The sequence below is a fragment of the Carassius gibelio genome, chromosome A15 (genome assembly GCF_023724105.1).
Source record: "Carassius gibelio isolate Cgi1373 ecotype wild population from Czech Republic chromosome A15, carGib1.2-hapl.c, whole genome shotgun sequence".
Lineage (NCBI taxonomy): Eukaryota > Metazoa > Chordata > Actinopteri > Cypriniformes > Cyprinidae > Carassius > Carassius gibelio.
In genome coordinates, this window is record NC_068385.1 from 6,767,363 (window position 1) to 6,794,180 (window position 26,818).

The 26,818-nt window shown below is 36.4% G+C and overlaps 1 protein-coding gene and 1 long non-coding RNA gene across 2 annotated transcripts; both read right to left on the bottom strand.

The window, feature by feature from the left end:
• Positions 1-959: 959 nt before the first annotated feature.
• Positions 960-21,556, bottom strand: LOC128029465 (proton-coupled amino acid transporter 4). Its single transcript, XM_052617263.1, has 12 exons — positions 21,252-21,556; positions 20,152-20,256; positions 19,351-19,453; positions 19,057-19,147; positions 18,413-18,501; positions 14,813-14,908; positions 10,988-11,072; positions 10,550-10,798; positions 9,074-9,172; positions 8,135-8,304; positions 6,568-6,737; positions 960-1,673 (listed from the first exon to the last, which is right to left on the bottom strand). The coding sequence occupies exons 2-12, from the start codon at positions 20,171-20,173 to the stop codon at positions 1,423-1,425; spliced, it is 1,425 nt and encodes a 474-aa protein (XP_052473223.1). The 5' UTR covers positions 20,174-20,256; positions 21,252-21,556; the 3' UTR covers positions 960-1,422.
• Positions 21,557-22,563: 1,007 nt separating this feature from the next.
• LOC128028534 (uncharacterized) lies at positions 22,564-25,157 on the bottom strand. The gene is made up of 2 exons (XR_008187158.1): positions 24,579-25,157; positions 22,564-23,540 (listed from the first exon to the last, which is right to left on the bottom strand). It is a non-coding gene; the product is annotated as an uncharacterized LOC128028534 (long non-coding RNA).
• Positions 25,158-26,818: the final 1,661 nt, after the last annotated feature.

Consider the following 26,818-nt stretch of genomic DNA (forward strand, 5'->3'; position numbering starts at 1 on the left):
AATGGTTAGAGGGTTGGACTCCCAATCGAAGGGTTGTGGGTTCTAGTCTCGGGCCGGACGGAATTGTGGGTGGGGGGAGTGCATGAACAGTTCTCTCTCCACCTTCAATACCATGACTTAGGTGCCCTTGAGCAAGGCCGAACCCCCAACTGCTCCCCGGGCGCCGCAGCATAAATGGCTGCCCACTGCTCCGTGTGTGTGTGTGTGTGTGTGTGTGTGTGTGTGTGTGTGTGTGTGTGTGTGTGTGTGTGTGTGTGTGTGTGTGTGTGTGTGTGTGTGTGTGTGTGTGTTCACTGCTCTGTGTGTGTGCATTTCGGATGGGTTAAATGCAGAGCACAAATTCTGAGTATGGGTCACCATACTTGGCTGAATGTCACTTCACTTCTAGATACGGTTTATGTAAAAAATTAACTTAACTGAAATAAATAGAAATAAAATGTATAAAAAAAAGAAAAAAAAAATATTTTTGTTGGTAAAAATCAGAAATTCATTACTAAAAGTGTTCCTGTAGCTCAATTGGTGGAGGTTGGGGGTTCGATTTCCCGGGAACACATGATAGGTTAAAATTGATACAATCCAAATACATACATTTATTTAATTTATCTGCTAAATTTATTAAAAGGATTATTCAGAAACACACTGTCATACCTAAGAGCTATAACTATAAAGCTTCTTGAATGCCTTTTTTTGTACATTCATCGATTCAAACTTGACTTTTCTTTGTCTTTACAAACCGAGGGATGTCAAAAACCGTTTTAAATGATGACAAATTACAGATACGGTGGAAACCGCATGTTCTAGATCCTGAATCATTCTGCTCGTTTTCTAAAATCAAGAGTTAAAAGCCTGAAATACATTTAACGTTCCAATGTTTGTCATTTAATAAATACTCATTAATCCCCCTGAATACTGCAGAAGTCAAAAAAAGAACTAAATAAATAAATTAAATACCGCAAGCCTCAGGAGAAACGCTTGGTTTATTAATAATATCTCTAGTCAGCAGGAATGTGCATTCTTTACAGAGTGGAATATTTCTTCCGGCGCTCTCTCTTAGTGTTAAAAGCTGACGGCCCGTCATGTTATATGGTCCACTGACCTGATGGAGTAAAACTCATTCCATCTACAACAGGGTGGAGTCACGGCAAGTCAATAAGCCTGTTTGGAGGAAATATTTCCCATGCACACCATCACTCACTCGCTATGCATCCACGCTAGAGACGCACACCTCGGGCATCTGCCTGTGGAATGAAAAATGACTGAAACCTCAAACCCTAAAAGACAAGCTCTCCACCCCAGAGCCACAGTCACTCACAGGAAGAAGAGGTACAGTATTTAAAATGACACTGTGCCCTTAAGAACTGTGCCTTGATTGGTCCTTTGTTTGTGGGCGTGGCCTTCAGGGCTGGTGAGGTAGTGTGTGTGTCACGGAGATGGTCCTTGGTCGTCGGGATAAATGATCTCCTCCAGCGTCACGTAGGTCCCGGTCAGGAAGCCGATGAAGCCGAGGAAGGCGATGGAGAGGTCTTTGAGGAGCAGGAGAGGAGGAGGAGGCTGGCTGGGATACGCCACCAGCTCCACCAGCGGAGGAAAGACGAGTGCCAGCGCCGAGCTGCTCACCGCACCGACCAATGAGATCACCAGATCTAACCGCGGAATCAAGACTGCTGTCATACCTGAGAGAGAGAGAGAGAGAGAGAGAGAGAGAGAGAGAGTAATGAGATTTAAGAAAACATGAGTGGTGTTTGATCATGTGAAACTCAGTGGTGTTGCTAGGGAGAATCTGCTGGAATTGCCATGTTTCTGTAAGTGTGTTCTGCAGTTGTGTTACTGTCAACAACTAAAATAGTAAAAACTTTTTTTGTTGATAATTGAAATAAAACTGAAATAAATTAGCCTTGTTGCCCTGAAAACTTACTGAAATGAGCTGAAGTTCTAAAATTACTAAAACTAAAAATGAATCTAAATAAATTAAAGCTAAATAAAAAAATAAATAAAAAATAAGAAAGCACAACAGAATTACTTAATCTAATTGAAAACTAGAAATTTTTTTTTATATATAATATACATTACTAATTACTGTAATGGCATTTAATAATAGTAAAACATTTGTAATCATCACAATGCATTTTCTCATGTTGTGGGTGGTTGCTAGGGTGTTGGTACAGAATGTGGTTGCTAGGATGTGTTGACACAGTGTTACAGTGTCGTTGATAATGTGTTGAGTGGTTGCTAGGGCCAGACTTTTAGGTCTGTTTTGCTCGTTTGCACTACAGAGCATGTTACATATCAAAACATCATACTTATGGTCATCACTAATTATAATAAAGAAAAACAGATGCAGATGGAGACCAGTGTTATTTATGAGCAGTTTGTGTAAAAAGCTACAAAGCTGAACTGCAGTGTGTGTGTGTGCGTGCGTGCGTGTGTGTGTGTGTGTGTGTGTTTAACTCTCTGCCATCCTGACTGGTGTGAGACTGGATGTGTGCAGAGGATCTGGCTGAAGGATTAAATAAAAAATCAATATTAATCTTTTCTGCTGATGTTGAAAAGACAAAACCCCTTCTCTTTTCCCTGAATAAAAAAGGCACAACAATTTATACCTGCGCACATATACAGCTTTTAGTGGAATGACTGTAAATGCTCCTCGCAGCCTTTAACAAAAAGCACACACGCACACACACACACACACACACGCACACTCAGGATGTCCACATATGTTTAATTCATGAGACTCGAGTGGGAAGTGTCACACCTGCTCTCTAAGCTACATCTCTCTGTCGCTCTCTCCTTCTCTCAGAATCCAGTAACATGTAACACACACTGGATCCTCGCTCTGTTATTCTGAACACTCTCTCACAACCACGCATGAGCGCTTCAGTTTCTCCTCTCTGTGTGCTACTGCCACCCTCAGGAAAAACGTTTGACAGTTCAGCACATGATATGAGAGATAAACCGACACCAACAAATGGACCCGCATTCAAAAAGAAAAACAAACAAGCTTGCAAACAACCAAATATGAATACTAATTAAGAAATGAAATGTTTTATGGGTACTGATGAAGCAAACTTCTTTTGCTATTTAATATACTTGTTTTAGAGACAATCCAAGTCAGCATTATCGAGTTTAAAGATAAATATAATTTCAGATTTCAAAATTAAATATATTTTGTATTTTTTTTTATATTAACCCTAATATATATATATATTTTAATTAATAATTTTACACTCTGTATCCACAAATTCTATATCATCATTAGAGTCAATTATAATATTCAAAACACTTATTAAAACTATGTTAATATGTAATGATAATAAAAGAACAATGATCCAAGCAACCTTTGGGTTACCAGTGAGCCTTAACCACTGAACTTCCAACACAAACACCTCAAAGCCAGAGGCTTCTTAGAGAATGTCTTCCATGCAGGTGCGTGATAAGCCCTATCACGGAGCTCTGTGACAGGCCTCAGCGAAGAGCTCCATGATGGGCCTGTCTCCACAGGGCAGGCAGGTAATAATTCACAGAGCCTCAGGGAGACTGAGATAAATGAGCAGACACTGAATGAGTCCCTCAACTCTGCCCCAGCTCTCACACACACCATAAAAAACATACACTGCACCAACACACACAGGTATATCCATACACACAACGTGCCCACTAATCTATCACAGCGCTCAGAGGGGTGACGGCCTCGGGCCAGGGAAAGAGGGAGGAGGCACATCAGGCAGCAAGAACACAGAGAGAGATAAAAGACAACATGAACGAGTGACAGAAGGAGAACTTCATCTGTTTATCTACCAGCAGAGGCCACAGACCCGTAACCTTCAGACCTCATTACCCTGTTCAACAGCATTTCATTTCACAGGCCCTTTCTAGATCTTCCTCAGAGCTACATGCAGCATAAAACACCCAGCAGACCTACACCATGCAGTTCCATGTGATATTAAAGATAAATTCTAAATAATTTCATATTTCAAGACCAATACAATTTATTTTACATTTTTATTTTAGTAGTTTAAATACATTTTTATTTTTATTGAAATATGAAATATATATTTTTATTATTAATTATTAGAGATCATGAAATCATGTCTAACAATGATATATATTTTAATATTTTAAATGTATCTTTAATTTTAAAATTATTTTATATTAAAGTAATATATTGATTTATTTTTTTTATTATATCAAATTATTGGAGTCATTACTTTTTCCGTTTATTTTTCCAGGTGTTTGTGACTGCTGGATAGACTTTTGTAGACTGCCTTGAAAAAGAGCAATTTGCTCATGGAGCGTAAAGGATTTCAAAATTGCATTTATTCTCATGACTTTTCCATATATTTGCCTCAATTTCTAATTTAAATTAATACCGTGTTTTCAGAATTTGGGAACCCTGTTATTTCCCATCCTAATAAATGTCCCTGTTCTTATTGTACACAGCTCAACGGCGCATTTTATTGTGAATGTTTTTCATAATCTTTCATCAAAATGTAATGACTTTCCTGCTGTGTGGGCAGAGACAATAATATAAACCAGTAATATCTTGGCCAAACTCCATTGGATAAAATCAAGTTCCACTTAAAATCATTTCACACCAACTATCGTTTTACTCTGATATGCATTGTTCTGTAAACGTTAAATGCAGTTTAGCAATGAATTAATGTGAATATTATTCTAATCCCACCAAGCTCTACATGTTTCATGTCGGCATGTTGCAACTTGAAACTTTGTAGAGAGAGACGGAGCATCGAGTGACCGATGAGTCGGGACAAAAGAGAAAAAGAAAGTCATGGATGCAATAAAAAATCTTATAAGCGGAGAAAGTGATATGTCCAAGGAGACCAGAGAGATGAATAGAACAAAAGACCGACAAATGAACAGTGAGCAGGGCCACTGGGGAGGGAGGAAAGATTGTATCTACATAGAATAAGAGATATCTACAATATCAGTCGCTGGAATGGTAGATGGCAAGAAAGATTGGTCGCTAAAAAACAGATGGAAGGATGGATAGCAAAATCTATACCTGGAACAATTGATAGGAGGTTAGAACAAGAGGTAGAATGATAGTTACTATTAATAACAGCTAGAACAATAACTATAATAATAGATTAATAGCTGATATGATGTCTACAACAGTAGGTAGAACAATGGATTGTTAGCTAGAACAATAAAAAAATGATGGAAAAACTAGACAGATTGCTAGACCGATAGATGGATGGAATGAACAAGGAATGGATGAATGAACAATGGATGAATGGATGAACAATGGATGAATGGATAGATGGAGGAATAAACAAGGATTGGATGAATGAACAATGGATGGATGGAAAGATGAATTAACAATGAATGATGAATAGACAGGGTGAAGGAATGGACGTTTAATGAATAGAGGGAAAGAATGAACAATGGATGGATGGATGGAATGAATAAGTGAACATTGAATGAATGATGGATAGATGACAATAAATATTGGATGAATGGAAAGATGAATTAGCAATGAATGAATATATGAATGAATGAATAAATGATGGATAGACAGACAGACTGAAAAATGGATGGATAGAATGAATGATGGAAGGATGAAGGAATGGACACTGGATGAATAGATGGATAGAATGAACCATGGATGATGGAAGGAATGATAAACAGAGCATCAGATAGAACAATAGATAACTAGAATGATAACTTGATGGATGGATAGATTAGATAAATATGAAAGAAAAGGAAAATGAAAAACTATACACATAATTTTTTTATATATAAATTATTATAAAAAATATTATAATAGTACATAAATAATATTCATAGCACACTGATCGGCAGAGATCCTGTTTTACAGCTTGCATTTCACACGGTCTCGCTCTATTTTTCTCTGCTTCCATACAAAAGCACACACCATCACTCACTTTTTCATTCACTCAATTCCTGCAACATTCTCTCTTCCTCTCTTTTTTCATTGCAAACGCTCTTTCTCTCGTACCTGCATGACTGACGGTGTTAAACAAATATTTATTTTCATATTTTAGGTCTCCAGATGGTTCACGGTTCAGTGGCAGACTCAATTTTTCCAAAGATAAAAAACATATATCAAACTAATCCAAAAGCCTTCAGCTTTACAATGGTTCACAGCAACCATCCATCATTTTGGGAGGGAAACAAACCTCCACTATCTCTCCTCTCATCACCAATGGATACTAGGGAGGAGGGAGGATTAGGGTGAAGAAGACAGGAATAGGGAAGCAAGGAAGAGAACGAACGGATAGGTGGGTGGAAGAAGTGCAGAGAAAACAGAATGGAAATAAAGAGGATGATGGAGCGGGAGCATAAAACAAGATGAACAGTGCAACACTATTTTAAATGATTTGTATTGAATGGTATACAAGTATACTTGTCTTACAGCTGTTTTCTTCTTCCGATTCGATTTTTTGTTTTCACTGAGCTCGACACAATGCATTCTGGGATTGCTTTTATCATAAAATACATGGCTATGATGCTGATTATAGAGGCAGCTCACAGTGTTTTGGATGAGAGCGTGTGTGTGTGTGTGTGTGTGTGTGTGTGTTCACTCACAGGTGAGGCAGACGAGCAGCGCTCGTAAGCTGAGATCAGCCGCTCGTCTCCAGCTCTTCCGGATGCGCTCACACACGGGTGGAACCAGAATCTCTGCCGGCACGAAAAACTGCACCGCATAACTCACAAACACACCGAACGAGTACAAGACCTTCACCAGCTGATTAGACCTGCAACACACACACACACACCAGTTTAGTTACTTTTTAAAAATACTAGAACTGACTGAATTGTTTTAATTATGTTTTTAATGAAATGGTTTTTCAAAAACATTTATTAATTAAATATCTGAATACTTCCACCAATTTAACAACGTAATGGTAGCAAACTATAAAAGAATTACACTAATCTTTAAAAGTTTAAAGTCAGTTTTAATGTTTCAAAAGAAGTCTTTCATGCTCACTAAGGCTGCATTTATTGTAGTAATAATATAGTAAAAACAGCAATATTTTGAAATATTATTGAAAATTAAAATCAAGGTTTTCCATTTAAATATATTGTAAACTGTAATTTATTACTGTGATCAAAGCTGTATTTTCAGCATCATTCCTCCAGTCTCAAGTGTCACATGATCTTCAGAAATCAGAATAATATGCTGAGTTGCTGTGTTGAAAACAGTTGTGCTGCTTTACATTTTTGTGAAAACGTGATGCATTTTTTTTCTTGAAGGTTCTTTGACGAATAAAAGTTCAAAAGAACATTTATTGGAAATAATTTGTAACATCATAATGTCTTTACTGTTACTTTTGATCAATTTAATGCATCCTAAATAATAAAGGTATTTAAAAAACTGACTTTAAACTAAGCAATTGAAATGTTGGAGCTGTTTAACAGCGTCACACTGCAGAACACGGCCGTCACTGCTGGATATGACAACAAACCAGAAGCTGAATCAGAGATCGGATCTGGTGGCAGATTGTCCTCAGCTGAACGGATGCTAATGGGATCTAGAAATACGTTAACTGCTAATAAAAGTCTCGAGCAAAGTAAGTTAAAAATGGCAGGATATAGTAAGAGCTCCACTTGAAAGCAGCTGGTTTTGATTCTTTGTAATTTGATCTTAAGGCACTCGGAGATCTGCTGCGATCAATCAGTGGAGATGTTTCTGACAGAGACTCCAGCGAGGAGTTTTATATCAGCTCTCTGAATTTAACTCCACTATAGCAGAGAGCTGCGATAACTAAATTGAACTGATTTAACACTCAGATGTGATGGATGAGACTTATCTTTCAGCTTTTGACGCTTTTTACTTGGAGGTAGTCGAGAAAAACAAAAGGAGAGACTGGGTTGGGAACACGATGCTGGCCAGACTGAATTTATTTAATTTATTTTTTATTTATACTATAATATTACTATTATATTTGATTTATTTTTATTTATACTAATATATACACACACACACAATACTGTTTCAAAGTTTGGGGTCAGTATGTAATAAGCATCATTCATCAGGCATGCATTAATTGTATTATGTCACAAAAGATTTCTATTTCAAATAAAAGCTGTTCTTTTGAACGTAGAGAGAGATTTCTGATGGACTTTTGAAGTGTCTTTGCATCATATTCACCAGGAGTCATGTGGAAGGTTAAGGGTGATGCTTCCTTTGATGTCGTCTCTGAAGCGGAGGTATCCCAGCGTCGCCAGGCTCACGTAGAGGATGATGATGAAGCCCATGCCAATGTTGAGGGCTTGAGGGAATCGCTTCGGTTCCCTCATTTGATTCTCCAGTGGAAGAACCTACACAAACGAAGCGAGAGAGAGACTGATCGTGTGTGGTGAAGCTCTGCTCCAGGCTTCTCATGCACAAAGCCTGGTCCAAAAGTGGTGTGAAAGATGATGCTGCCTTCTAAGACGCCTTCCTTTGATCAAATTCATAGCAAAGGATGGAGCTAGCAACGGTAAGGTCATGGGTTCAATCCCAAGGGAATGCATGAATCAGGAAATCTGCGAGTTTATTATATTCTGACACCATTTTCAAGACCTTTACAAAAAAGAAATTCACCAGTTACACTAATGGTGAATGAAAAAAACTCCATTTTCTTTTCATGACTTGTCTTTCCATTGTATTGCAAAGAAAGAAAAGAAAAAATTATTATGAGAGATGTCAAATTTATTATCACTCCTTGAAGCATTGTTCACTTGATTTGTAATTTAATGGCAGGGTAATATAACAAAATTTATAGTAATATAGTTATATAAAATTCATATTACGTTTTTTTTATTTTTTTAAGAAGTACTCTTTGCAGAAAAAAAATTGCATTGCATTGCAACTAGCTCAGCATTTAAAATAAATAAATAATTTATTTTATTTTAATAATTTATAAGACCATAGAAAGAAGCAAGAGGCACACAATTAAAGTCAGTAAATACAGTATAAATTTAATTATTATTACATATAAAAAAAATGCCAAAAGGAACAATGTTTAAAAAAAAAAAAAGATTAATTGAACACCATGTATAGTTGAAGAATCAAAATAAAAAAATTAAACCTCAATCGTCATCTCACCACTCCAATTCCCTCAAAGGCAAATATGGCTGTTCCAAAGAAGAAGGAAAACTTCCTCCACGAGGAGATGTACGGCAGACGTCTGGGATCACTCACATCCTACAGACAGTCAGAGAGGGTAAAAGACATGATATAGTTACACATCAGGATTAGAACTGCAGTCTTTCTTTGTGACACAGCAGATGAACACACACACACACACGAACAGGCACAGTACATGTACAGATGTAGAGTCAGCCGCCCACAGCCCTGAATATCTGCTGCATACAAAAAAGCCTCCAATATGATTTGGTAGCTTCATACACTTTGTGAGCGTTTGCATGCATAGGCTTGCATCAGTGGACTTCCTAGGCTAAACAATGAGGTTTCCTGACTACAAAAGTGGATATATGAGACTAAACATGCAAGGTCTGCACGATTAATCAGAATAAAACCTATTTTAAAAAACTCTGATATGGCTTAGTGCAGTTATCAAATCACAAACGCTGTGATGCATTTAGACAAATGTGTAATACACGAGTGAAGCATGCCACTGTGTTCTTGTTTCCTGCATTTGAGAGCGACTCTGTTCACAGTAAATGCTCCTCAATACAAACTCCTCTCTGCATCAGTTTGAGTTTTGAGTTTGAGTCCCAATTTGTAATGACAAGCTGTTATAAAATCGCTTCTCATTACAGTAACTGAAGCTCAATGCAGGGATCCATGAGTTTTATGCTGAAATAAAAGCTTGATGGTTTAACATTTGAAAATGAAGAAATTATACAGCCATAATTAACGGTCATATTAGTAATGTGTTTTACAGTTGTACTGAAAAGTTAAATAATGATTGTTATTTTTCTTAAATACTTTTTTTTGTAGTGATATTCCATTAGTAATATTTCTTAGATTTATTTACTAATAATAATAATAATAATTATTATTATTATTATTATTATTATTATTATATCATGTTTGTTAAATACTTGATTATTAAAAAAAATCAAATATTTCAATAGTATTTTTATGTTAATAGTTTTGTTAATAATAATTATTATTATTATCATTATTACATTTCTTAAATAATTGATTGATTTTACAATAATATATCCCAATTACAATATTATAATTTTAGAGTTAAATATTACATTAGTAATATTTCTTATTTTAATAGTTTTGCTTACTAAATAAATAATTATTATATAATTGTTTTATTAATTACTTGATTTCACATTAAAATATTACAATACAAATATTACCATTTTAATAGTTTTGTTAACAACTTAGTAAAAACAACTTTGTGATAGTAATAGTAGTAGTAGTAATAATAATTATTACTATTAATTTATAGTCATATTGCTATTTAATTCAATCACAGCAAACCCGGAGCTTTAAAAGAATGCATTTTAAATCACAAATTTAATTTAGTTTTTTTTTTTTTTTTTTTTTATGTAAATGTTCAGTTTTTCCTCAATCTGTGCAGCTGGCACACATACTCACGTTGAGTATATATGTGAAGATGAGGATGATGCTGACAGCCATACAGAGGTTGGCGATGGCTGAGAGTGCGGCCATGTTCCTCAGGTCTCTGATGAAGGTCAGAACGATGATGAAGGGGAGGAGGAAGACCATGTAGAGCCGCAGGTCCAGCCCCGCAGCTGCAGAGACCGAAGGAGTCTCTCCCTGTGAGATGTTGGAGTGTATCAGCACCGTCTCCACCGAGCTGTTCAGATGAGCTCCCTCCATCACCTAACAAACACACACTGTGCATCAATTACCTTTTACATTCAGAAAAAGAAATCTGACTGGCAGCTGCTGGGTTTTATTCTGATAAAAGTGTATTTCCATTAGTTTTCATTAGCTCTGATGCCGTCACATAATAAAAATCAGTTTATCTATGGAGAAATGTAATATTTCTGGAGCTCTAGTCACACATACCTGTTTAATGTTCTCAGCCAGGAACACAAAATAAACACTACAGAAGCCCAGCTGGGTCAAAACCAGGAAGAAATTTACCAAGTGCCTGTAAAAGATATTGACATGAGAACACATCACAGGATTATATGAGAAGACAGAGATTGTGTGACGTGAGAGACATGAAACTAGCATAGTGTAGGAAATCAGCTGTATTAACAGCAGCTTTTATACTGGTTTGTGTACTGATAATTGTATTGCTTTTTACCTGTTTCAGTGTTATGTTATTTGCTTGTTTTAAGGTTATTGCCATTTAATACAAAGATGCTTGCATTTGCAATATTTGCTTTGTTAGGATGAGCAAGCAACAGTTGTGAAAGACTTATGATGTTATGTATGCTGCTTAGAGTCTGATTATAGAAGTTTTAACTTAGCTGACTTTTGTTTTATTTTTGCACGAACTGCTTTGCATTGCAACCAACAAAATAAGAGATTTTATTTTTACTACTTTCCTTTCAACTACAAACTGAGCCTCAACAAGAACAACCACAAGGCAGTCTTCTACATCACTCCTGAAGGACTTCAACCTGTGCTTTATGGTTTAGGCAAGATTTTCCGATCCTTCCCCTTCCTGAATAATCAGAGTTAAAGGTGTAAGATAAAAGCATGCACCGAGTAACATTGCACCGCTTCCGGCTTAAGTTTTAAATTGAAAGTCTAGATCCCACATTGAAGAGCTACCAGTAAGACCCACATAGACCAATCCAGAAAGGATTCGGTGATACTAATCCTGAGGGTGTTAATATATTCCAGTCCAGAGAAAGAACTGAAGGGCCAAAGAAATGCGGTCACTACCCATGAGACCTAGAGGGGCTATGGAGTTGAAAAACTTGGATGCTTTACTATGATATGTAAAAAAGCCCAGAGAAAATCCAGCAGTATCTCAATACAGCCATATACCAGGGAGACCACAGGGAGAAAAGAGCCTTCAGTCCAGGAAACAGAGCCAGGTCAGATACTTTTATGGTTGCCAAGCACGGATGGACTGCAGAAAGGAGACTTTAAAGAGTCACAAGATGGTCTAGCAGTCATACAACGAGCCCTAGAAATAGGAAGCCACTGTAAACAGGAAGTGACCATTCAATGCAAAAGTTCAGAGGCAGAGGGAACTATGAGCACGGTCTGTAAAAAGAACCAAGGCAAAATAAAACCGTACACTATGAGTGGAGAAAAACATGAAGAAGTCTCGGGGTGAGACTCCTAATATGGAAAACGTTAGGATATATAAAGAGGCAATGATAGACTTCCAAAATGCACACGAGTTCCTCCTTACTTCAACACATGTAGATGATGACAGAGATAGTGCAGTCACAGTTTCTGACCCACACCCATCTCGGTCGCCCATTACAGAAACAGTTACAGAGGATAATGATCTGAATGTATGAAGGCTGGACAGCAGTGAGTCATCAGAAGATGATATTAGAGAAGTAAGACTGTGAAAAAAGAGAACAGGCAGCAAATAAATAATGATTGGCCTGAAGTTAATATTAAAGGGATAAAATACAAGAAATCTAGCAGCAGAGAGAGAAAGAGGCTGACAATTAGAGAAAAAGTGCTATAAAAAAAAAGAAGTTTAATGTATGGTCAAATGAGGACAGCAAGTAGATCTCCGGCAGTCACAAGTATAGCTGGGGCAGAAGTTTGGACAGAGTCTGGTAAGCAGGCGTTATTTCAGGAAGGATATTCTTATATGAGGAACACAGTTAGGGAGATTGACAGAATGCTAAAAGGCCTTAAAAAAAGAAAAGAAAGAACTGCAAATGACATTAGAAGAGCCAGAACCTGAAAATAGCAAGGGGAAAGACTCCAACTCCTAGATACCTCACATCTAATGCCTTAAAAGAGTCAGGAGAAGAACAGGTTGATTTAGACTCTGAATTATTAGAGTTAAACTTAACTGAGGCTGTAAGGCAGCAGAACAGGGCGAGGACCTCAGTGTTTATGCAACCAGGGTTATGAAAGACTGCAAGACTTGGCAAAGATTCGATTAGCAGGTTAGTGCACACTTGCACAGGCCACGCTGTCTCTGCTGAAGCCTTGGAGAAGGCACAAGAGGTAACTGGGAAAGAGGAGAAGTTAAGCAGTGGAAAAAAGACTTTGTTAAAGCTCAAAAAGGTGGTGTACTGATATTAAGTATGTGGCTGTCAATAGAAGATTAAGAGCCCTCATGAGGATACGATTAGGTTGTTGCATGAAGTAGGTGGAGGTAGACCTGAAGGACACACGTTAGCCACAATATTAAACAATGCCAGCAAAAAAGAAATTGAAAACATATTAGCAGAGTGTAATCTTAGTACTTAGCCTTTTAAAAAAGAAAAGAGAAAAACCACTCAGAGCATTAAAGCATTTAAACCTAGAACTGGGGAGCAGAAAAGATATAATACTAGGCTCCAGAGTTTGCAGACTAACTTAAGTGTCCTTAGTTCTGGGAAGTGGACTAATCAGAGCCCCAAAAAACTGAGGAAAAGGCATGCCTAGAGTAGTAAAGAAGACAGGGACACCTGTTAAGAACAGCTATATCCCTGGTGAAAAATGAGAACAAATAACTCCAGAAGATAAGAGACAAATTATAAATAAAAGAAAAAATAGAACAATTACCACAAAGAAGGTGAGGAGGAATAAAGTGACTGAGAAAACGCAGAAGAAACAGGAAGTAAGAAAAGAGTAACAATATAAAAATATTTGACTGAAGCAACTGAATCAGAATCAAGTATTCAAGCCATGCGAGTAGCTTTTAAAGGGATTGTTCAAATACAAATGGAAATAATGTTATTAACTAAAACTATTAGAAAACATTTTTATTTATTGAAATAAATCTGAAATAAGGTAATATTGTAAATATTAGATTTAAATGAGAAGGTTTGTCTTTGCAACTGATGGAAATAAGCTGACAAAAATAAAAAAACAATTTAAAACAAAAATGACAGACAAAAGTCCACAACAGTAAAATTCAATAAAACATTTGAATGAAACTAAAGAAAATATACATAATTTAATACATTTAATGAACATATAAAAATTAAGCCAATTAAAAAGATGAATAAAATTATAATTGTATATAATTAATGCAAAAATAAAACTGAATAGAAATTGTCATATTTCACTCCACCTCAATGTTTTTTTAACCCAATTGACTTTCTATGACTTTTCATTTAAAGATCATGCTCTTTTTTTATGAATAAAGACTTAAAAAAAGAAAGGAAAAAGCACCATAAAAGTGTTAAAAAAAATATAGCCATATGATTTCAGGCTTTTCCACAAACAAATGCATATGCTATATTACATATTATTACAATATTTATTTAAATTAATTTAATTTTATATTAGTATTAAAAGTACAATATTATAATATTTTCATAATATATAATATTTTTTTTCATTATGTAGTATATTAATTAAACAGTAAATCATGACAGAATTTTCTGCTATCTAAAATGTAATTTTTTAAATAATATAATTACTATTATTAATAATTTTTTGTTGTAGTAGTAGCATCATCAGGGTTTTATTTTTTAAAGTGCATGATATTATCTTCTAACACAGATAAAAATGAGGCAGTATTTCCCGGTAAGACAGATCTTTTTAAGATTCAGGGGAGAGGTCTGTGTGCGTGTGTGTGGGACATCAGATGTGAAAACACACCCCTGCAGGCAGCGTCCTGAATATATTCAGTCAAGCACAGACATTTGCCCTCGTGCCATCCCTCTTTCTCTCTTTCACATATGCACATATGTTTCGGGAGGGGGGGGGGGCTGTCATGCCAGTGAACTGCATGATGGGATAGCTCACCTCCCAAAATGAGCACCTTTCCTCAGGCACTGGGAGGAACTCATCTCCATGGCAACTGCAACCGTGTCGCTGTAACCGAGGGGGGAACGTTTCAACCTGTGAGGAAGAAGACAGAGAGAGGAAAACAAAGGCAAATATTCTTCAAGAACAAAGCATTGCAGGAAAAAATAAACTGTGTTTTGTGTAATTCCAGAGGGAAAAATGCAGTCAAAACACTTAAATAAAAGAGGAAGGACAAAAAAAGTTCAACACACATGACACTTTCTCTTCATGTGGTTGGGGACAAAACTGACCCCTAAGGCTAAATCTGACAAGGATAATCGACAAAAACAACTCCCGCAAATACTAATTTCACACAAAGCAGGGGTGCATGTCTAAGGTTTTCCCTAACTATAATAACACTGATGCAATAACCAAATCTCATCTGATTAACTGATAATCTGAAATCATATCCTCACTGTGATAATGATGAGATGAGGTTGACATCTCTTCACGCTAACGCTGACACACGCTGCAGAACCCCGTCCCACATCTGAGTGATGCAGCATCCTGCGCTTCAGGAGTCAGACCCGAGGGAGAGGCTTTGATCGTGTTTGAAGAGGGAGTGCATGCACGAAGCACCGTTTTTTAAGTGTGAACGCACAGACAGAAATTCAGACTGCAGGAAAGTCCACTCGCTAGAAAACCGCTGTGTTCAGAATACACAATACGCATGCTTCAAATGCTTGAGCTGACTGCAAAAACACTATGGCTATAATTTCACAAACAATCTGAGACGCTGATGTTTATTTAGACAGTAAATGAGATCTGTTTTCCAGGTTACCCATCGGGAACAGCCCTTCAAATGCGACACGGGAGCCTCTTTATTCAGCTCTCACTGCATGTGTGTTTGCGCTGTTGCATGGGAAGTGAGCTGTAGTTTTTTTGTCACCCACAGGATCAAATGTTTGGTTAGAATTCCAGAAAAGTTTCCAAGAAAAGAGGGGGAAAAACTCCACCAGGAGGCCACAACGATCTGAAAGTCACCTGCACTGTGTGATGCTTTATCTAAAAACTGAGATGAGAAACTGCTTTGTGTGAAATTACTATTTTGGGGGTTATTTTTGTCTATTATCCAGGTAAAGTGAAGAAAGACCAGAAATTAGTCGAGAAAGAGAAAAATGGGACTGAGATATGAGTGGATCACAAGTGGACGAAGAGCTAACAATTAAATAATTAAAATATAAATAAATAAAATTATATTAATTATATATGTGTGTATATATAAGATGTATAAACCCCCCCAAAAAAAACTTGCATGCCATGTGACCATTAACCAACATCACAGAACTGTGATCATGCAAATAAATTGTTAAATTACTGAAATGTTCATTTATAAGGGGTCTTCAAGGCAATATTTTAGGGTCAATGGGGTTCAGCCGACACTTTTTTTTATCATACAGCATTATAAGTCGGAGTAGAACAAGGGTTGTAACAGTTAAATAAAACTAACACCTTATGTATTGTCATGTGCATGTTTCTTTTCTCCTTGCCTGACCTGGTTTTCTTTTGTTGATTGATTAGTTCATTAGTTTCCACCGGTGTTCATTAATTATCTTATTAGTCCATCGTTTGGTTTAGTATTTATTCTTTGTCCTGTCTCTGTCATGTAAAGAGATAATTTTTTCCATTTCTGCCTTGTGGATTTTTTAAAGACTCTGTTTGTTTATTATCTGCCTCCTTCGAGCTCTTTTCCCCTCTCAACACGTGATGTATATATTAGGGGTGTAATAGTTAACCGCCAGCCGTTGAAAAGTTGTTTAAATCGGTTGAGATGAAAAACAAATCGTGATTCAACTAAGGTTAGGAGTTTATATGAATGTGTGTCTGAGGGAAACCTGCTGTCTTCTTTTCTTTTCATCTTTCCTCTATATATCACATCTTAAAGTTAATAAATGCAGCACTGCTTTGTTTACAGCAGAAACCCAGGAAAAGCTTTAAGCGCCACCTGCTGGCAGAGGGGGAATCTGCGTCTCGTTCAGCTCGTCTGATATATATAATATATGTGTGGTTTTTATACAATTTTATTTTAGTTTTAGTTATCTTTGTATGAATTTTTTTTTTTACATTTTTTCATTCCGTATTGACATTGTTTACTGTTCATTATTCAATAATAAACATATACATTTTAGTTTCAATTCAATTGATTATTTTAGTTTTAGTTAACTATAACACTGACTAAGATAACTCAAACCTAGTTCGCTCATGTTTGCATCATGGCTCGATGTGACATAACGCTCAATGCGCATCAGCCATCGCACCCCAGTTCCAATGTCAAATTAGTATTTTATTAAGAAAATAATCACTGATCATAACACTTGATTCTCCACTAGTGTTGGGCAGCAACTAGTTACTGTAATATTACAGTTAGCATCCATAAAACAGCCTACCATATTTTCTGGACTATAAGTCACACTTTGTTTCATAGTTTGGCTGGTCCTGCGACTTATAGTCAGGTGCGGCTTATTTATCAAAATTAATTTGACATGAACTGAGAGAAATGAACTAAGAGAAAACATTACCGTCTCTCTATTGTTGCTGCTGGAGCAGCTGGAGACAGTAATGTTTTCTCTTGGTTCTTGGTTCTAAATAAATGCAATTTATAGTCCAGTGCGACTTATATATGTTTTTTTTCTTTATCATGACGTATTTTTGGACTGATGCGACTTATGCTCAGGTGCGACTTATAGTCTGAAAAATACGGTAGTTACTTTTGATGCCTCAATCTCGATGATTTAAAATCCAACAATCAAATAATTCCTATTTTCATAATTTTCCTGACTTGCATGGAATATGGAAAAGCTTACATTCAGCAGATAGAAATATTGCTTTATATTGATTCTGTCAGTAACAAAGATGATCTGAGACTGTTGAGTAAGTTGTGCCTTTACTTAACTCTTGCATTACATCCCACCCACACCCCTATGATCAGCATGTGGTACAATACATAATTAAAAATATACCTAACCATACCCTATTCTTACAAACTTGTGATTTGATCAAATACATAATGAAAGCTTCAAGCTCCACATGACAATTAATGAGATTAATACAACACAACTACTTGAATATCGCTATAAATCACCATTGAGTGTTTGTAATAACATCTGATTGTGATTCAATGTGGATTTTGGTCAAATGATGAGGCAGAAATATGTTGTTAGTAACATTCTAGAAGAATTTTATGAGGAAGATACACAATCACATACTCTGTGGGGCGAAGAAAAAGTACTGCATCTAGTAGTGTAACTAATCACTGTTGCCAGAAAGTAATAATATTAACTTACTTTTGAAAGGAGTAACTAGTAATGAATAATATATTACATTCTTTGAGCAACTAGTCCAACACTGTTCACCACACAAACCATGCTTAGTAATGCCTAGTCCTAGTTCTGCTTTCAAAACCCACTTTTTACAAAATCAAACCACTTCTCCATTAACGAACTGTCTCGCAGTCGCGCTCACATTTTTTTTTTTTCAACTAAATAGAAAAAAAACAGAAGCTGAAATGTGATTGGTTGTGGCATCTGAAGCAGTGGGCTGTGATTGGTGCGTTCTTACCGCTCACTGAGCTGATGACTGCAGCTGACCAGGATGTGCATGCAGTGGACACACACAACACCCATCAGAACCAGACTAACTGGGCCGAGCTGAAAAAAAAAAAAAAAGGAGAATCGTGTGTTTTAGACTCTTTTAAAAACTGTAAGTGTAAGCAATAAACCCTTATCGGTCTCTCTCAGTGTGAACTTTGCTTACATACTGCACAAGGCCTTTATGACAGCAATAAAGTTAGTGGACTGACACGCTTACAAACAAACAGCAGTTGAGCTGTCTGCATACAATACAGCCTACACGGGTTCAGTCTGTAAACCAGTCAGACCCGTTTTAAACTCATTCCACCCATTAAACACTCAGTATCGGGCGATCAGGACATGATGGTGAAAACAAATGGATCTAATCACAGGAGCAATAAAGCTGGGACCAACACATTCATTTAAAACTCCTCTCAAGCATTTCAGGTTTTTACAGTCGGTGGTGTACATGGTGTAGTCTGACCCTGAAAACCCGGACAAACAAACTACAAGAGTGTTCGGATTACGAGTCAGTCTTAAAACTTTGAAAAGAAGGAAAGTAACATTTTGCAAGCGGCTGAAATTGATTTATACTTGGTTTATCGCTCATGAAGGAGCTGCGATGCTACATACCACAATCCCAGCGTTCTTCACTGCTAGAGGAAGCCCAAGCAATCCTGTGCCGATGTTCCCCTTTAAGAGATGCAGCAGGGTTTGAGTAAACCTGAGGAGCAGAGAAAACAAAACAGACGTTATATGTTGTTATTTAAAGCAGGGAGATGTCAGACATGAGAGAGGCTACAACATGGTGTATTATGTAATTTGCTGTTTATACACACACACATCTGTTACAGACAAAATGACTGTTTGCAAACAAACAGCTGTTTTAACCCATATCTACTAAAGAAACCCTGATGCGAGACTCACGTGATGCCTTGTGGCAGATGTTCTGGATCTTCATCTATGTCTACATCCTCCTCCTCCTCTTCACCTCCTGCTTCCTCCATCAGAGGGGTCATCAGCTCCATGTCTGCTCCGTGAAATAAAACCACAGACTTAAAGGCATCGGATCTTACAGAGTATTAAATGAATGGCCTAATTAAACAGATCTAGTTCATAAGAAAAAATAAAAAAAGTAGGTCTGTTTAAAAACAGCACACTGCTGCTTTATTCAGTTCATAAAGAAGCAGCCCAGAATAGTCTATCCGCTCAGGCTCATGTGGACGATGTGTTTCTCAGACCATGCATCTGGTGATCATAACAGGTCAGAGATAAAACTGCCCTCAGGTTTAAAGGACACTGGTGTCCCTGCTGAGAAAGCACTGGTGTAGTACTTTAAAAAGTAATAATTAAAAAAAATGTTTAACTATATATTATTTCATTTTAATATATACATATTTGTGTCTATTTTTAAATTAGTTTTTTTCTTTAAATAAATATTTAAAAAACATTTTAAATGTACATTTATAGTGCATATTATTAATTATTATATGGGGTTATTCAAAACAATACTGCACAGCATGATTTAAAAAAATATTTTTATATTTATTTACAGACTGTTTTATTGAATATTAAAATATTTGATTTTAAAAGATCTAGTAGTACAGTGTTTTTATTGTTTTTCTGATGTGATGAATTTAATGCACGAAGCCAATGAATCAACAGAGCCTTTGGCAGACATCACAGATTGGTTCAGTGTCGTCTGTGAGGTTAAACACACATCTTTACCTAGTTGTTCAGCTGCTGGCATCTTGTGCTGCTCATCTGGAGGGTGTTTGTTCAAACCTGCTGTGGGTGTTGTGTGCTCTGATGAGTTGGCACACGGGGTATCAGCTGTAGACGGCATACACACGATGACACGCGTTCATTACACTCCAAACACATGACAGACAGAAAACTCAAACTACACCATTTGACTGTGACATTTTAAAACGAACCTGTAATAGCATTAATGTGAAATGTTAAAGTAGTTCCTAATCATAACTGTTAAGCAGCTTAAACACATAAATATTATACATATCATGTTGCAAACACTATCAAAGCTACTAGACACTATTTTTCCACATTTTAGAGTAAAAATAAAGTCATCAAAACTATTAAACCAAAAAGTAAAAGTATGGAAATGCACTCTGCTCCATTATATATATATATATATATATATATATATATATATATATATATATATATATATATATATATATATATACTCTCTCAAATAATATTATTTATATTATATACATAACACATAATATTATTATATTATATAATACATATACAGTATTGCTTAATAAATAACAATAATGATTATAATAACAATAAAATCTACAATTCAAGTATAATTATTATACAAGCAACACAACACAATATACTGGACATTAGAAAATTATTTAAAATATTGATTCAGGGAAATATGTGAATTAATGTATTTAGTAAATACTATTTAATAAAAAGTGTGTCAACAAAACATGAAATATATACATGTTTGTGTGTGTTGCATTATGTCTAATGCATATAATAATATTATTATTTTTAAACACACAATAGTACACAATTTACATATATTTTACAGATTTTTTTACATAAAATACTAAAAACCTACTTATTTCTTTTTTATTCACGGAATATATTAATTAGAAAAAAGGGTTTACTAAAATCCCTATACTTATATATATATATTTTTTTAGTAAATATTTATATATATTTGAACCCTATCATTGAATATAAACTCAATCAAAATAGCTAAACAACAACTTTACATTTTAAAAATAAAACAGTATAAGGAGCTAAATGTTAATGCTGTATAGCGTGATGGAAGTGGAGGATGTTACCGACGGAGCGCAGAAATCACAGCCGCTCCTCTGTTGCTCTCTCCGGCTTGACGCGCGACCATCACCGGCCCTGTGCTGGATCCGGATCCGCTATCCACACCGAACAACCCGCGCGATCAGATTACTCAGGCGTAAAGTGATGACATGCCATCCTTGAATATGAGTCCTGGGTGTGAGATTTGTAGTGGATGACAGCGAATGAAACAGACTCGCACGATGGAAATCATCACAGGATCCCACAGTCACACACAAACTATGCGCGCAACGTCACCGCGGTAATGACGGAGCAAATCCTTAAAGGAGCCGCGACACTAATACAGCCGCCCGGATAAGAGTCGCGTTTGACTGGTTAGTTTTAGCAGTTACCAACTACACCATAATGCAGGCTACTTTTTTAATTATGACATTTTTACCCAACCAACACAATGGGAATATTTATATCCTATATTATATTTAGTTTCACTAGTAGCTGATTTTTCTTTTCTTTTACCTGTCTCCTTATGGAGTTTTAATAAAGTTCTATAATTAATGTAAAGTTTCAGAATTCCAATAAAAAAAAGTCACGAATATCAATCATATATTGTATGTTAGAAAAAAAAATATATATGCACTACAGTGTTTGATACTTTCTCTAAAACTTACTCTTGATTACTGGGCCAGCTGCTTAATTTATCCTTTTTTTTTCTTTTAATTTTTTTGTGAATCGTTAATAAATTTGGAAAGTTATCTTCTGGCAGGCAGGGAAAGTGTGTAGTTTGTCTAGTGTAAAAAGTAACTTTAAGTCCTTTGGCTAATATGAAGTAGGAGAAAAACACTATATTTCAATGCTTTTGTGAGCTAATGCAAAGCTTTACGAGAAAATGCCTTACTTTTGTGAGAGAGCACAAAAAGTTTTGCAAGCCAATGCAGTATTTCTCAGGGGAACTAAATACTTTTTGGATGAAAGATTGGAGGAAAGTTATATTTCAGTCAGTGCATTCTCTCATAAAACATTTGTGTTGAAAAACTATATTTGAATGCTTGTGTAAGCGAATGCAAAGTTTTCAGGGGAATACAAATACTTTTTTTGAGAGGACACGCGAGGAGAAATTGTATTTCAATGAATGCGCTCACAAAGCTTTTGCGGATAAACTACATTTCAGTGCTTGTGCATGTAAAGTTTCTCAAGAAAATGCAATAATTTAAGCAAGAAATCACAACGTTTTGTCAGCAAAAACAAAGCTCCCAAAATAATTAAATACTTTCGTAAGAGACAGATGGGAGGAAAAACTTCAAAGTTCCAAACACAGAGTCTTATTAAAACCAGTCGGCATGGCTTTCTACTTCTTTAATAATACTTTAAATCCTGTTATGTTATTAAAAGTTAAGGCACATTTTTAGATCCAAGTCCTGCTGGAATACATTTTAAAATAAGAGTACATTTGCAGCTGGGATTGTATATCACAGATGTGTCATAGGAACATTCACTTCAATGTGCATATGCTCACACACACACACACACACACATTAACAAAAAACATCAGCAACTGCTTGTTAAAAGGCATTTGGTAGTGAGCAATAAGTATACATTTTAGGTAACATACAATTCTGTCATTAATGGTTTCATGTGAACCCATAAATGTTCATTTGTGTATCTGTGTGTGTGTGTATGCATAAGTTTGCATGCTACAGACATGTGCAATACTACAATCACTTCTCGTTTGTACTGACTTTGAGCACAGAGGCATCAGATCTGGCCCGGTTCCTGGGTCAGTCTGAGTCTGCTGTATCTCAGGTGCTTTGGCATGAAACTAGAACCCTGTAAATGCATTTGGAGCCAACATGGCCGCCACAGAAGCGAATGCTGGTGGCTGGGAGAGGTGCTCTGTCAGAAGCCCAAATGGAAGACTCCTTCAACATACTCCAAACATGGCACAGAAAACCACTACTTTATCAATCCATTCATCCTTATGATTGAGTCCATTGGGGAGTTGGCATTGGGAAAGGAACAAGGGGAAATGTAAGAGAAAGACAAGGGCAGAGGACATTTGGCTATTTGGAGTCTGTCTCCTCGATGGCTCCGGGTCTCGTAGCCACGTAGACTAAGAGGACGATGAGCAGCACGAGGAAGACGAGCGTCGGAAGAACGATGGTTGTCACCTGCTCCCGCGCCTCATGCATGGCCTGTTTGCGCTCCTTTTTGTCCTTCCACGACTCCTTCTTCGGCTTGCCCTTCAACTGTCGCATGGCTCAGTGTTTCCACACAGCGGGTCACCGGCGATCCCGAGAGAAAACCCAAAAGACAATGTCCTGTAAATAGCATTAACAATTTTGTGATGCTAAATTATTTTCTATTGAAGCACATGACCATACATTTGTTAATGGATTTTATTTATAAAAGGATAAACAACTTAAGATTTTAATTTCAAGTTTACATAAATCTTTATTGTATATTTAGATGCTTTTAGTGGTCTTTCAGTTTAACGTATTTTAAAGTGACATATAATATTCAATGAGAAAAATGCAGGGTGAAGTTTGAAATCATACTTTAGGATTTGATTGGATTATAATTCATAATTCCATAGAATTTTTTTTATTTTTTATTAATGAACACTGATCAATTCTATACAATAATACCAGGAATGCATATTAAATAATAAATTACAATATTTATATATTTTTAATATAAATATACAAATATGATTTCTATTTGACTTTAGGATTTTAATCCATTTGCTTTTTTATCTGTTAAACAATCCTCCAGTGTGACAAATTAATTTTTAAGTATGTCTTATGAATTATAAATGCATAATGATTATTAAAAGATTTGGATTTCATCCACTATGATTTGACTGGATGTGAAGACAGTGAAAAAGTTGTTTCAGGAGGCACAGCAAGTTATTATATTTTGATAAGAGGGGAGTGAATACACAGGATTGTATATTAAAAATATTTAAACTCTCATAAATTGTTATATGCAGGTGGATGCGTTGAACTTCTCTGCACGTGAAAACAAAAGTTAAAGTTCTCAGCATCTCTGCTCGAAACACTAAATCAGCGTTTGAGAAAAGCAGAGTTCAAATCAATCTTTCAGATCAGGCTGATACAGGACAGAACATACTAGAAATGTAGCGCATGACAGCACGAGCCGCACGCGTTCTCTTCCGCGTCGGTGTTGTTTATGATGAGCTATCGACAGCAAATCAACGACCTGTTGCATGCGACATGACTTGAAAACTACTCGGCTCCGCTTCACACGCGCGGATCGCCCTGTTGCTCGTGAGAATGTGTTAAACGTGGACAGCGTCTCGTGCACTGCGGGGACACTTCCACGCGCTTTTCGCTTACCGCTGCAGTCCGTGCACCGCCCGGAGGGGTTTCGTACAGTGTGTTTTTAATTTTCCGTAGTCGTTGTCACTGTTCCCGGAGGTTTTGAGTTTTGAGTGAGTGAGCGAGCGGGGGCTCGACTGAGATTACGTGGCAGTACCGGAGCCCGGCGCGCGCGCTCTCTCTCTCTCTCCCTGTCTGCGGGGGCACGAGACAAGGAAACGAGGTACAAAAATAAAACCTTCAGTAGTGACAGTGAGTCCTTAACACCGACAGGCGGAGACTGTTACACAAAAACCTTCAAATTATCATTATTTTATTTTTTATAACAAATATCAAAAGGCCCGCATTATGTGACTTTTAACACTGAAAAGTGTGTTTTGAGAAATAAAATTTCTTTCCGTAAAATACTAACTTTGTAAAAAATAATAATAAATAAATAAATAAATAAAAAAACCGAGGAGCTGCCTACAGAATTTTAGCCAATCAGAGTACAAGCACTGGCTTTTTACGTGTTCTGGTTGGCTGACACATCAGTGATGGGCGGGGTTTGGAGACGTGGGCTGTTCAGTTTATAACATTTATAGAGCAATGAATTCCCTTGGAAATATATATATATATATTGTTGTTGTTATATTACATGGTTATTTTTTCAGGTTGAAGTATAAAAGATATACCAATAAAAAAAATTATATACATTTTATAAATTGCAACTTAAAATAACTGTTTACTATTTGAATATATTTTAAAATGTAATTTATTTCTGTGATGCACAGCTGAATTTTAAGAATCATTACTCAAGTCTTCAGAGTCACATGATCTTTCAGAAATCATTCTAATATGCTGATTTTCTCAAGAAACATTTATTATTATTAGGAATGTTGAAAACATTTCTACTAACTAATATTTTTGTGGAAACTTTTTTTATTGATTAATGGAATTTTCAATAGAACGGCATTTATTTAAAAACAGAAATATTTTGTAACATACATTTTGATTAATTTTTATGCATCCTTGCTGAATAATAAATGGATATATCCTTTAAAATTACTTAAAAAAAATCATTTGAAAAAATTTGTCAAACCACTTAAAATGAATTTTAAGGAGCATTTTTAATGATAAAAAAAAACAGTATAAAATAATATCAGAAATCATGTTTCATTTGCTACTTGAGCTGAAGTGGACCATGTGCTGTCTTTTCCCATCTTGCAAAAGCTCTCTGTGAGTTTCTGTGGCCATTAAAGCTCTCAGATTTAGAGCAGAGCCCTCTGTGGTCCTCGTCCATGTTCTCTGTGATTCCGAGGAACAGAGAAGCAGGATGCAAACGAAAGAACCATATCAAGGGCAAAATTGCGAGGCAAAATAAATTTCCATCCTCTGGAGAGCTTGCATGATTTCAACACTGGCTGTCATCAGTGAAGGAGGCGGCATCCTAAAATCTGACATGCTTTAGAGTTTAGAGCATTAATTTCAGGATTTTAGAACACAGGAGATGATCACATCGGAAACACAACAGCATTCGGATTCCGTTGAAAGGGATGGTTTACTCAACAATAACAATTCTCTCATTAAATGTCTCTATTAATATTGCTAGTGTATAAACTGATGTTGGTGGGGTTTGTTTACCTGCTGTGACTCCAGATAAACTTCCCTGAGTCTCACTTCTGCCTCATCCTGGAGCCGTTTCAAACTCTCTTCCAGGTGCTGCACACACATAACAGCAGCATTCAGCACAAAAGCCCTGATTATTCCTTTACATAATGGCAATTCTCCAGCACTTTGTTGGTCTTGCAGTATTGATGACCTGAAGGGAGTAACAGACAGGAAGATGAAGGGAACTGTAGCTTGCTGATACTGCACAAGGGAAGGAAAATGAGGAGAGAGAATCACAAAGCAAACAGAAACTAAGAAAGAGATGAAAGAAGAAAAGGAGGATGGATACTAATGGCTCCTGTAATTTTGCATGGACCACAAGAGCTGAGGGTCCATCTAGGACAGTGTCAGAGATCTAAGACCCGACATGTCTCCTGTAGCGTGCGATTGAGATCTCTTTCGGCCTGTAGCTCCACCTGCTGAGTGCAATACAGACACTGCAGATCAGACTGATACACACATAACAAACACACTGTGAGATATCATCCTTCATAGGGATGGATTGGGACATTCACTATAGTCCAGCAAGCTGGTTATAAAGCGATTATCCAAATTTTAGCTCTAATATTTATAGCAGACGTGCTTTAAAGGGTGAATTTAGAAATGAA

Excerpts from the sequence above, each read along its gene's own strand:
- LOC128029465 (XM_052617263.1), bottom strand. The coding sequence starts at position 20,173 with ATGCCAGCAGCTGAACAACTAG. Across the intron at positions 18,502-19,056 it reads TGAAGAACGCTGGGATTGTG|CTCGGCCCAGTTAGTCTGGT; the intron begins GTATGTAGCATC and ends TTTTTTTTTCAG. Across the intron at positions 9,173-10,549 it reads TCTTCACATATATACTCAAC|GATGTGAGTGATCCCAGACG; the intron begins GTGAGTATGTGT and ends GACTGTCTGTAG.